This window comes from Microtus ochrogaster, chromosome 7 (assembly GCF_000317375.1).
Source record: "Microtus ochrogaster isolate Prairie Vole_2 chromosome 7, MicOch1.0, whole genome shotgun sequence".
NCBI lineage: Eukaryota > Metazoa > Chordata > Mammalia > Rodentia > Cricetidae > Microtus > Microtus ochrogaster.
Window position 1 is genome coordinate 28,873,282 of NC_022014.1, and position 12,315 is coordinate 28,885,596.

The following is a 12,315-nucleotide window of genomic DNA, read 5'->3' on the forward strand; positions in this document are numbered from 1 at the left end:
GAGGCACGGCGAGCTGTGGGGGGAGCCCGCGGGTCGTTCAAGACCAATTTGAGCAACGATTCAGTGAAACTTAGATTTTTTTTTTTAATTACTAAGAAAGAGCCTAGAGCTACCCCGACAGGTAATCTCAAGCAACAGAGCTGCTGATAGCTCCAAGAGATTACCTGAGACCTATTAACAGAACCGCAACCCTACTCAGAGGACCTCGCTGAGGCTGGAGGGCTATGATGTCACAAGGGGCTTCTCGGCCCTGACCAGGTCCCTTGACTGTGATTGGTTGATTCGGAGAAGGGTGATGATGGAGAAGGGCGGGAGCAAATTACAGAGACAAAGAAAGTCTTTGGGTGTGACAATTAGAGAAGGGCGTGCGAAGGGGCTCCCAGGCTGTAGTCTCTATATAGTCTTGTTTTCACCTGCTCCAGCGCCGGGGAGCAGAAGCCGTGGAGGTCCAGTCTGACCCTGAGCCCCAGCGCCCCCCGCCCACCGCGGTGGGGGCAGGGCCAAGGGGCGGAGCTATGTGGAGCTGAGAGGCTGGACCGAGTAATTGAAGTGGCTACCAAGTTGAGCCATGGAGAAGCCCGAGTCTCTCGCGTCGGTTAGCGGCCTCACTGCGGAATCCCCTCGGGGGGTTCCTAGGGCAGTACCAGGAGGTGTCCGAGGTATACAAACAGACACCGGAATGCCCTCCGGAGTAGCCTTGTTTCCTGGTTCTGGCCCCCTCTTGCATTCCGGGGGCACTGTAATTCGTAGTCCTGGTCCAATCCAGCCCTCTGAAGGGGTAGTGATCCTCAGTTCCAGACCCAGTCTGCATCACGGGGAGGTTGCAGGTTGTAGCCTTGGGTCCAGCAAATCCCCTGGCACTGAAACCGGTGCAACTAGGGCGTCCATCCCTGGGCCGGGGGAGCCTAAAGTGTCCAGCTCGGAGAATAGTCCACACTCCGGGTCAGCTCCCTTGAACTCTCAAAACTGTGAGGAGCGTCCCCGGAGCATCCTAAAACACAGCAGTTCCTTCATGATGAAGAAAACCTCCAGTACGGAGAAGTAAGCTGCTCAGCGGTTAGCCAGGAGCCAGCAAACCTGAGATGGGAGGGAAGAGTTCAGGACACCTAGGGCGGAAGCCAAGAGAAAAGGGGCGGAGTCCTGAAAAGGGGGTAGGGGACAGTAGGTGAGAGCTATTGGGTAGGAAATCTGAGGTTCCAAAACTTGGGGGAGGCGGCAAGGGTCACAGAAATCCTGGCCACAGCGCATTGTAATTCCCACCGGGCATCTGGCTCCAATTTTAGCCTCTACAAGGGATTATCAGAAGAGTTCTGTGCATGCCTGGAAGGATGAAGGAGACCCCTCTGTTAGGGGAGGGTCCCCAGGAGAGCTTCCTCCTTTGCTGTGTCCTCCCCACACCTTAGGAAATCTCAGCGCTGGGATGAGATGAACATCTTGGCTACCTACCACCCCGCTGACAAAGACTATGGCTTTATGAAGGTGGATGAACCCAGCACCCCCTACTACAGGTGCTAAGCCCTCAGCCCTAGGCTTTCAGCTGGGACTCCTGTATTCCAGCAAGGGAACAGGAAGAAGAGGCCTAGAAGCCTCAGGTACTAGCCCTGCTTCCTCTCCTCAGGCTGCAGGACAATGAGGAGGACCTGTCTGCAGGGTCTTCTCTGAAGGTGACCCCTGAAGCACTGGCAGAGAGGTGAGAGTCTGCTGAAGAGCTGTGTCCTCTGCCCCATACCTCTGAACCCAGTCTCGGTTAGCTTTGTTCTTTGGCCCCTAAAATGGTACACACTACACCCCCCCTTGGGCATAAGCAAAACTGATCCGGGGAATCACCAGCTTGGTCCCCACCCACCACCTGCCCCCACTGTTGTTTTCCCGCTTCTGTGCCCCCAACTAGTCTCCCTCTCCTTCAGGTTTGCCACAATGGACAATTTCCTCCCCAAGGTCCTCCAGTATGGAGACAACAAAAGCTCAAGGACTGCAGATAGCTTTGCCAAGACTTGTACGTGAGATGTGGGTGGGGCGGGCTTGATGGACTTGATGGACGGGGAGGCAGCGTGAGTGACCCCTCAGGGGAAGCCAGGAGGGAGAGCCAAGCCTCCACACTGGCCCACAGACTCCAGTGATTTTGACAAGCACCGAAAGATACACTACAGTGAAGGCAAATTCCTGAAGGCCCCGAGAAACCTGCCCTTGGCCAATGAGGACGAGAGCAGTGGGGCTAGTGCCAGCATCAGCAGTAGTAATCAAAGTGTGGTGATGGACCTGAAGTCCAGGCCTATGGACAAAGGCTGGGCAGGAAGACTGGCCACAGGAGTCAAAAACGAGACTGTCCTGGTGACTGACAGCCATGCCCTAGGCACCAAAGGTTAGTGGCAGAGACCTCGGGACTGAAGAGACTGTAGACGAGAGGCTCTTCCAGAGTCCAGATCTCCTTGAACTTTGCTTTTTCCATATCTGCTCTCTTTGGCTCTGCTCCTCACTTCTCTGTGCTATTCTGCTCTCCAGAGCACTGGCGTACAGTCCTGCTGTCTGGTAGGGAGGCAATGGTTGGAGGTTACTCCAGGGAAAAAAAGGGTCAGCTGGAGCTGAGTCTCCATTCGGGGTGGCCTCCAGAGGTGACAGGCTGGGGAACAGTTTGAGTGAACCACTGGGGGATGCAGACTCACTGAAGGTTTTCTAAACAGGGGGGCGGGACGGCAGATGAGAACTGGGTACCTGAACCACAGACTCAGACTGTCTGGGTGATTTTTCAGATTCTGCCACTTACAGAAACCAGTTCCCCTCAGCTTCAGACTCTTCCGTGGGGGAGCAGACTAATCTACAGCGCAAGGAGTATTACAGTAAAGGAAGATACCTGAGGTCCTGTTCCTACCCAGAGCTCGGAGAGGATAGAGAAGATGAAGAACAGGACAGTGAGAGCTGGGGAGGACAGCCCGGGGGGTGGACGGGCAGAACAAGCAGCTTGCTAGGTGCCCCAGCCCTCATCTCACGTTACTTCCAGGTTCTTCAGGCCTGATCTGGGTTCCTGAGAATCCCAAAGGTACTTCAGGTCCTATTGGGAGTCCCATAGGGTATGATAAAATCATTCAGGGCTCTCTGGACATATCCATGACACTATTGCAACCTGGTGAGGGTACTATCTAAGCCTGGCTCTTAGCAAGCTCCCACCTCCCAGCCTCCCAATCCTAGCAGGCCAGGGCATCAGCATTAGGCATTAAAAGAGGCCCTAACCATCCCAGAGTCTAATGTCTTTGTCACAGAGAACAGATATCAGGGATGCTCAGGGGAATTGAGAATCTCCCCCCCCCCCAGCCTAGCATAAGTCAGTGACGCCATGCCTCCTCCTGACTCCTCCCTGCTACCCCACCCCTCTCTAGTTAGTACTATATCCTCCAGAGGCAATGGGTCTCAGGTGGCATCCAACTGTTGGGCTAAGGGGCTGACACACCGAAGCCCAGGGAACTCAGAAAAGGAACATGGAAGTAACCAGAACCCTCCATGCTGGAACGGGCGCAGACATGAGCCTGGGCAGAGGCAAGGGAGTACTTGCACTAACCAGAGAGGCATTGGGATTAAGTGGGTAGGTTCTAGAGATTTGAGGCTCACATGAACAAGAGCTTACCCCAGCTGCAAGAAAGCCCAACCTCCTCTTTCTCTAGATGAAAGCTTGTGGCCCCAGTGGACTCAGGACAAAGAGCCTAGACCATGGAAAATGTAGCCGGCTGAGGATGGGGTGAGGACAGCCTTCCCCTGCCCTTCCCACTCTAACAGTGGACAATAAAGACAACATCAGGAACCAGACTGGGTCCGCTCTATCGAGGATTGGGAGAGTTGGGGGTGTGGGAGTGTCCATGTACAATAAATCAGGAAAGCAGAGCCAAGAGAAGGAAGCTGAGCACAACCCAAGGGACTGGACTCCTAGGAGCAAGTATTTAGGGGCTAAGGCAGCAAATCACAAATTTGAGCATAAGTTGTTCTACATAACAAGATTCTGTTTCAAAGCATAAAACAAAACTTAGGGTTTAAAAAAATTCACTATCCGTTTTATTCACTTCATTTAGTACACCTGTTGGCGGTCAAAGGAACTTTCCAGAATCAATTCCACTGGAGATCAAACTCAGGTTGTCAGGCTTGCTGTGTGGCAAGCACTTTTACTCAGTGAGCCACCTTGCTGGCCCCCTAGGATTTTTTAAATTTTATAATTATTATTATTATTACTATTTTTGTTGAGACAAAGTTTCTCTATGTAGCTTTTGGCTGTCTTTCTGGAACTTACTCTGTAAACCAGGTTAGCCTCAAATTCACAGAGATCTGCCTACCTTACCTCCCAAGTTTTGGGATCAGAGGTGTGTGTCACCACAGCCTGGCAAAACCTAGGATCTTGAAAAGGCCCAAGCTTGCAGTAGGATGCCATTGCCTGATATAATTAATTGACCATCTTTAATCTCAGCGCTTGGGACAGAAGCAGGTGGATCTCTGTGAGTTCGAGGCCAGCCTGGTCTACAGAGACAGCCAAAGGTTACACAAAGAAACCCTATCTCAAAAGACAAAACAAACAAAACCCCACAATCTACTGTTATTTACCACAATTAACTGAGTGCTGGGATTAAAACTCTACAACCATACCTGGCCTTGTAACAATTATCTCACAGATGAGGAACCTGAAGAAGGGTTGGAGACCTTGTCCTGGGTCACACAAACTTTTTTGTTTTGTTTGTTTGTTTTGTAGACAGGGTCCCACTCTGTAGCTCTGACTGGCCTGTTGCTACACAGACCACACTAGCCTTGACCTCACAGAGATCTGCCTGCCTCTGCTGTAATTAAAGGCAGGTGCCACCTTGCCCTACTAATCACACAAATTCTTAAGGGATCAAGACATCATTTGACTCTAGATCCTCATGCTTTCCCTCAAAAAATTTATTCACCAAAGGAGAAAGGAGCTAAGAAAAACCAGGGTTCCAGAAGGAAGGTGACAGCAGACAGTCTCTGGGGGCGGGGCTGTGGTTTCTCTGATCTCAGCGCCCCCTCCGCCCAGGCCCCACCCCTGCCCCTCCCAGAGCTGCCTAGAAGTGGTGGGGTGAGAGCTCCTCCTGGGTCACCCCTTTCCCTTTGGGGAAGGAATTGCAGACCCAGGCCCTACGGACCAGAGGACCTCTTCTTCCTCATCAATACCCCTCCTGGGGGGTGGGGAGTGCATCTACCTACATCCCCCCCCCACACCTGCCTGACCTCCAGGGCCCCTGGGCCAAAGCAGGTCACCTGAGATGACGGTCAAGCTAGATTTTGAAGAATGTCTCAAGGACTCACCCCGCTTCCGGTAAGTGTGCAGGTCCAGCAGGCTAAGGGGTGGGGACAGGGACGAAAGGTTCCACATGCCCTGACAACAGCATCCCCCAGGCCAGACCTCCCTTAAAGCCTAGGCCACAAAGAGACAAGAGGGAACTGATGGGAAATGATGCATCTGCTATTCAACCCGGGCCTGGTGTCTCAGGCCTGTAATCCCAGCACTTGTGAGACTGAAGCAGGAGGACTGCTGTGCCTTCCAGACTAACCTGGGCTACAGAGTGAAACCCTGCAAAAACAAATTACAAATCTACTCTGCCTGGCTGCACCATCTGGCCTTTATAATTGGCATTCCTTCTTCCTTCTCATTGGAACCCCTCCCCCAGCACCTGCCCTGGGGCGGTTAGCAACTTCCTGCCCTGGCCACATCCACCCTCCTGACACTTCCTGCTCTGGTCTTGGTTATTGAAGCTTAGAATGTGCACAGTAGCACACGAGTAATAACTGGCTTGTGGGTGGGCGGCCATTCTCAACTCATTTGTCTGTCTGTACCCCCCACCTTGATGATAAGCAGAGGACCCAATGGACCCAAGCTCTGTTCTCATGACCCTGTCCCTCCTTTCTCAGAGCCTCAATTGAAATGGTGGAAGCTGAAGTGTCAGAATTGGAGTCCCGCCTGGAAAAGGTGACCAAGTCACGGAGAAAAGAGACAGTGGGACACTGAGAATGAGTTACACAGTCATAGAAAGTTAACTGTACCTGGGCATGATGGCTCTTAACTGCAATCCTAGCATTTTAGAGGCTGAGGCTGAGGGAGGACGATCACATGTGTGTGTGACAGCTTGGGCGAAGCTCAAGAGTGAGGTGTCTCTTAAGGTGAAGAGGGGGTCTACAAAGATTAGGGAAAAAAATCTGTGCCTTCAATAAGTTTAGGTTATTGTTTGTTTGTTTTTGTTTTTGTCCACAACCCCCCCCCCCCCGTTTTTGTTTTTCAAGACAGGGTTTCTCTGTAGCTTTGGAGCCTGTCCTAGAACTAGCTCTTGTAGACCAAGCTGGCCTCGAACTTGCAGAGATTCATCTGCCTCTGCCTCCCGAGTGCTGGGATTAAAGGTGTGCCCGGCTAAATTTAGGTTCTTAAAATAAGGCATGTTCATTTGTTTTGTGTGCATTTATATAAGTTCCAGCCCCTGACTCTGCTTTCTCTAATGTGTTTTCTAACATGTATTTACTCGCTCTGTGAGTTTTCTATTGGTGTTTAACAAATTCAGTTGTTCGACAATACACATCTGCTAGTTTGTCAAGAGTCTAATTACTCAGCTGTTTTTGGCTCTGGGTTACCTGAACAGCAGTCAGGGTCTCATTTGAAGACTGGGACTTTCAAGATCATGGGGTGGCTGTTCACAAATTTTCCTGATATTTCACTGCTATTACAGGACTGGGGGCCAAACCTCTAGAGGCCACCCACAGTTTCCTGCCACGAGGCTTTCCCTCTCCACAGCCATGTCCTAGCATGGTTGCTGCTAGGAAGAAAGTGATTTTTCTGTACTACCGAGGTGTCACATGGTGTGGCATGGAGTGCCATCCCATTGCCTTTGCCATACTCCGCCTGTTTGAAGCCAACCACAAGCCTTCCTCTCCCTCCATTAGAGTGGAGCTTAGGACAAGAGAGATGGTTGTTCACTGGTCCTTGCTGCTCTCCCAAAGGACCCATTCATTCTTAGCCCTCAGGCTGGGTGGCTCATGATTACCTCTACTTCCAGGAGATCTGAGTCCCTCTTCTGGCCTCAGACACTCTGCGCGCGCACACACACACACACACACACACACACACACACACACGGTTCACATCTTTAATCCTAGCATTGGTGAGGCAGAAACAAGCTGATCTTTTGAGTTCAAGGCCTGCCTGGTGTCTCTCTCTCTCTCTCTTTCCTTTATATTTTTGAGACAGAGTCACAAGTAGTCCAGGCTGGCTTTGAATTTACACTGTAATTGAACCTGACCTCTACTTCCCTCCTCGAGATGGAGTCCACCTTCTGCTTGTTAGGCAGGCCTGACTCTATAACTATATCCCTAGTGCAAATAATTCTTAAACTTTTAAAAATTATATATATAGTTGTTTTGCCTGGGCATATGTCTGTGCATCATGCCCATGCCAGGGCCTACAGAGGCTAGAAGAGGACATTGGATCCCCTGAAATTGAAGTTAAAGACAGCTGTGAGCCACCATGTGAGTACTGGGAATTGAACCTGAATCTTTTGCAAGAGCAGTCAGTGCTCTTAACCACTGAGCCATCTCTCTAGCCCCCTAAATGTTTTTAATTGAATATTTAAATTTAGATTAATAATGCACTTGCAGTAATTGCAAAGAGAGACCATGTTTCCATGAGCTTTTCCCAGTGAAGCAATTTTTCCTCATTATCAAACTTCAAAATTCCTAGGTAGTGGTGGCACACACCTTTAATCCCAGCATTTGGAAGCAGAAGCAGGTGGATCTCTGTATCTCTGTGGCCAGCCTGGTCTACAGAGTGAGTTTCAGGACAGCCAGGGCTACACATAGAAACCCTGTCTTGAAACACACACACACACACACACACACACACACACACACACACACACACACACACCCAAAAAATAGAAAGAAAGAAAAAAGAAAAAAAAAGAAGAAGAAATCCTCAGAATTAGCATTGGCACAGTATAATTAACGATAAAGTCAGCAGGGCTCAGGAGAGAAGGCTCAGTAAAGTGCTTCCTTTGCAAGCATGAGGAACCAAGTTTGATCCCCAACACTTATATATATAAAAAATGATGCCTCCAAAAAAAAAATAATGCCTCCAAAGCCACAGAGAAACCCTATCTCGAAAAACCAAAAAAAAAAAAAAATGATGCCAGGCAGTGGTGGCGCACACCTTTAATCTCAGCACTTAGGAGGCAGAGACAGGCAGATCTCTGTGTGTGAGTTCAAGGCCAGCCTGGTCTACAGAGTAAGTTCCAGGATAGCCAAAGCTACATGGACAAACTGTCTCGAAAAGCAAAAGCAAAAAACAAAACAAACAAAACAAAACAAAAAAACCCCAAACAACAACAACAAAAAAAAAACCCAAGGTGTCTTATGGCACGCATTTATAATCCTAGAATTGAGGAGACAGGAATTACTGGGGCTCTCTGGCACCCAGTCTAGTCTGATTGGTGGGCTTCAGGCTAAAGAGAAAGAAGCCCTATCTCAAAGGAAGTGAACTCCTTTTTAAGGTAAGGTCATACTATGTAGCTTTGGCTGGCCTGGAACTCACTGTATAGAGCAGGCTGGCCTCGAACTCAGAGACCTGCCTGCTTCTGCCTTAGGAGTACTGATCTCTGTCTGTCTGTCTACCTATCTACCATGTGTGTGTGTGTGTGTGTCCGTGTGTGTGTGTGTGTGTGTGTGTGTGTGTGTGTGTGTGTGCAGGCACACGCTGTAGTGCCTGTGGGGAGCTCAGTGCACAGTTTTCGGGAGTCAGTTCTCTCCTCCACCATGGGCTCCAGAATTGCACTTTGACCTCCAGGCTTGCATGGCATGTGCCTTTACTAGTGAAGCCACCTCACTGACCTGAAGTTGGCTTGCTAAAAAAACTGGAAGCTCAGGGTGATGGCACGTACCTTCCTCAGCACTTAGGAGGCAGAGGCAGACAGAGCTCCTAACTGCCTGTAACTCCAACTCCAAAGGATCTGTTGTCCCACTGTCCTCCTCACTCATATGCAAACATATACATGTATGCATAAATAATAAAAATATTTTAAATTAAAAATTTTAAAAACTGGGAATAACAATGAGTTTGAAGTCCATTCAAGTTTTCTAATGCATTAAAGCTTCCTCTTTATTGTTGACTGCAGTTGTATCCTATAGATGTACTACTAATTACTGGTTTAGGGTTTTTTGTTTTTGTTTTACTTTTTTTGAGACAGGGTCCTTCTATGTTGTCTTGGCTGGCCTGGAACTTGCTATCTTGACCAGGTTGGCCTCAGTCTCACAGAGATCTCCCTGCCTCTGCCTCCTAAGTACCGGGAGTAAAGGCGTGCGCCACATGCCCAGCTAGTTATTGGTTCAATTTTATGAAAGGTCTTTTCTTATCTATGGGAGAAAGGGGTGAATACCTAGGGGAACTAGACAGTCTGCTGATCTACATGTGAGTTGTAGCCATGTTGTCTCCTTGTCACAAACTGATATGACTTGATCTTGGTCAGTTTCCTGACCGCTGCTGATCATGCTAGCCACTTTCAGTCCAAGCTATGTTTCTCAGAAGCATCCAAAGTCCCCAGAAAAATGTGCTGGAAAGGCATGCATGGGGCCTGGCTCCTGGCGCCTTGCCACTTCTTCACAAAGCCTCCCTGTAGCCTCTTAGCAGCTTAGGCCAAACTGAAGGACTCCACAGACAAGCGCTCCATCCACAATATGGCAACTCATGGCCAAACTCCAGCATGTCACCTTGAGGGTGAGGCAGCCATAGCCTGCAGATAAAGACGCCCAGGGGTGAGGAGACTGATTTGGGATTCTAGCTCGGCCATCTGGCTTTCCCTTCCTGATCTGTTAGAGCTCTGAGCATGACCAAGGTGCTGAAGGATGGACAGCTGAGCATCTAACATCTTACCTGGCCCTGCTCCTAAGGCCTCAATGGCTAGTTCATATTTACAAGGAAATGTTTAAAGAACAGCGGATGAGACCCCCTCCCTTGCAACACACACACAACAGAGGCTGCAGAACTAACTGAACCCTGCCAGGCAGAGAATGGGTACCAGTAACAAGACGGTGAACAAACGGGGCACAGAAGGGTAGATAGGATTAGACAGGGAAAGGTATTTGAGAAGTAAAGTTGACTTTGGAGAGATTTGAGGAACGGGCAGAAATTTTGAAACAAGCATAGGAAATGAAAGCTAGGAAGCAGAGATAATGGTGTGGGTGTGGTTTTGAAATGACACTGCATGGGCTGGATAGGATGGTAGATGAGATTAGGAAAGGGTTACACAGTCTTGGGCGCGGGGAGCAGTGGAGCAGAGGGGAGGCATCACCTGGTGTGCTGATCACGGGTACTGTCCTCTCTTGTCCTTTATTCCTTCCCAGCTCCTCAAGCTGGGTACCTGCCTCCTGGAAAGTGGGCACCATTACCTTGCTGCAAGCCGTGCCTTCATAGTTGGCATTTGTGACCTGGCTCACCTGGGCCCACCAGAGCCCATGATGGCGGTATGTGATGATTCTGAACCAGGGCTGTGATTGCTGGGGGCAGGGACTGGGATAAAGAGATGCTGTGGAGGAGGAGGGCTGGACCTGAGGTCTGCAGAGCCCAGGTCAGGGCTAAGCTGGGGCTGTCATCCAAGAAGGGTCCAGCAGGCAGAACCTAGAGTTGGGCGGACCTTGATGTCCCATACCTGGTACTTTCTCTGTTGTTTTTCTTGCCCAGGAGTGTCTGGAAAAATTCACCGTGAGCCTAAATCACAAGCTGGATAGCCACGCCGTGAGTGGGGAATGTGGGGCCTGGGGGTGATGGAATGGATGGGGCATGGTTGTCTGATCCTGACTCTCACTTGTCAACTTCTTCCAACAGGAGCTTCTTGATGCTACTCAACACACACTGCAGCAACAAATCCAGACTCTGGTCAAGGAGTGAGACGGGAGGGAAAGGGGTCTTATTTCCCAGGAACTAGCCCTCCTTGTCTTCCCGTTTCCACGGGGCCTCTCCAATAGGAGGAACTGTGAGGGTGGGTGGGGAGTGACCTGCCTTCAGCCTTCCCAAGCATCCCCAGGACTTGCCACTCACAGGCTAAATGACAGGATATTGGTGGTGGTGGTGGGGCTATCCAGATATTTTTCTCTCCTGGGGATGGGAAGGTAAATCCATGATTTTTGTTTTGTCTCCCCTAACTCTAGAGGTCTCCGGGGTTTCAGAGAGGCTCGCAGGGATTTCTGGAGAGGGGCTGAGAGCCTGGAGGCTGCCCTTACCCACAATGCAGAGGTCCCCAAGCGCCGCGTCCAAGAAGCAGAGGAGGCTGGAATTGCTTTGAGGACTGCCCGAGCTGGGTACCGGAGTCGGGCATTGGATTATGCCCTGCAGGTAGGTGCCTACCCCAACCCATCCTCCGGGATACCTTGAGGTGTCACCTCAAGGGCGGGGAGTCCCAGCGTGAGATGGAAGGATGTGTTGTGATTTCAAGACTGACCCCAGGTCTTTTTGGACCTTCAGGTCAATGTGATCGAGGATAAGAGGAAGTTTGACATCATGGAGTTCGTGAGTTTTGGGAGCCACAAAGATGCGAGAAGAGGGGAGAGCAGGGGAGGAATATCCTTCCTCAGCTCTGCCCCTGCCCGCCTTGTCCCTCAGGTGCTACGTTTGGTAGAGGCCCAGGCTACCTACTTCCAGCAGGGCCATGAAGAGCTAAACCGCCTGGCTCAGTATCGGAAGGAGTTGGGTGCCCAGGTGAAGGACCCTAGGCAGTTGGGGCTGGGAGGTTAGGGTACAGGGTACGCTAAGGTGACTCTCCTGGCCTGGTTGGGGCAAACTCAGACATCTGAGATGTCCCTCCTGTGCCCAGTTACACAACCTGGTCTTGAACTCGGCGAGAGAGAAGAGAGACATGGAACAGAGGCACGTGTTACTGAAGCAGAAGGCGAGTGATGGTGCAGGGCGGGAGGAACAGGCCAGGGGCCTTGGTCTCTGCCTGTCCCAGCTGGTTTTGATCCTCTCATGCCCCCAGGAGCTGGGTGGTGAGGAGCCAGAGCCAAGCCTAAAGGAGGGGCCTAGTGGCTTGGTGATGGAAGGACACCTTTTCAAACGGGCCAGTAACGCATTTAAGACCTGGAGCAGGTAAGACAGCTGACGCAGCTAAATGCACCCAGCTGAAGATTGTGGGGAGGGTGATTACTGTCTATGCATATCCAGATATACCCCTGAGTCAGCAAAGACAGACAGACAGACACCGAAGTAAGTGGCTTGCTGTGTTAGAAGGTATAATCTCAGCGCTGTGCAGGAGTCAGGGTGGTGGTGCACACCTGTGGTCTCAGCGCTGT

At 50.6% G+C, this 12,315-nt stretch overlaps 2 protein-coding genes across 5 annotated transcripts in view; both read left to right on the plus strand.

The window, feature by feature from the left end:
• The first annotated feature begins 440 nt into the window (after nt 1-440).
• Nucleotides 441-3,776, plus strand: LOC101994079. 4 transcript variants are annotated; one of them, XM_026780808.1, is made up of 8 exons: nt 441-1,041; nt 1,404-1,508; nt 1,619-1,690; nt 1,908-1,996; nt 2,111-2,362; nt 2,751-2,909; nt 2,999-3,046; nt 3,657-3,776. In XM_026780808.1, exons 1-8 carry the CDS (start codon nt 569-571, stop codon nt 3,713-3,715), a joined length of 1,257 nt encoding a protein of 418 aa, XP_026636609.1. In that variant the 5' UTR covers nt 441-568; the 3' UTR covers nt 3,716-3,776. The 4 variants fall into 4 exon arrangements, with proteins under 4 accessions (XP_026636609.1, XP_026636611.1, XP_026636608.1 ...); XM_026780810.1 differs by having other exon boundaries at nt 1,939-2,011; nt 2,092-2,362; XM_026780807.1 differs by having other exon boundaries at nt 3,396-3,722.
• A 1,468-nt stretch (nt 3,777-5,244) lies between these two features.
• Nucleotides 5,245-12,315, plus strand: part of Acap1 (ArfGAP with coiled-coil, ankyrin repeat and PH domains 1) — a 15,760-nt gene continuing 8,689 nt past the window's right edge. The window contains exons 1-10 of the mRNA XM_026780754.1: nt 5,245-5,314; nt 5,908-5,965; nt 10,375-10,494; nt 10,712-10,765; nt 10,856-10,914; nt 11,179-11,362; nt 11,492-11,536; nt 11,630-11,725; nt 11,841-11,915; nt 12,003-12,112. Coding sequence (XP_026636555.1) covers nt 5,262-5,314; nt 5,908-5,965; nt 10,375-10,494; nt 10,712-10,765; nt 10,856-10,914; nt 11,179-11,362; nt 11,492-11,536; nt 11,630-11,725; nt 11,841-11,915; nt 12,003-12,112 — 854 coding nt within the window. The 5' untranslated portion in view covers nt 5,245-5,261. The remainder of the gene's footprint in view (nt 5,315-5,907; nt 5,966-10,374; nt 10,495-10,711; nt 10,766-10,855; nt 10,915-11,178; nt 11,363-11,491; nt 11,537-11,629; nt 11,726-11,840; nt 11,916-12,002; nt 12,113-12,315) is intronic.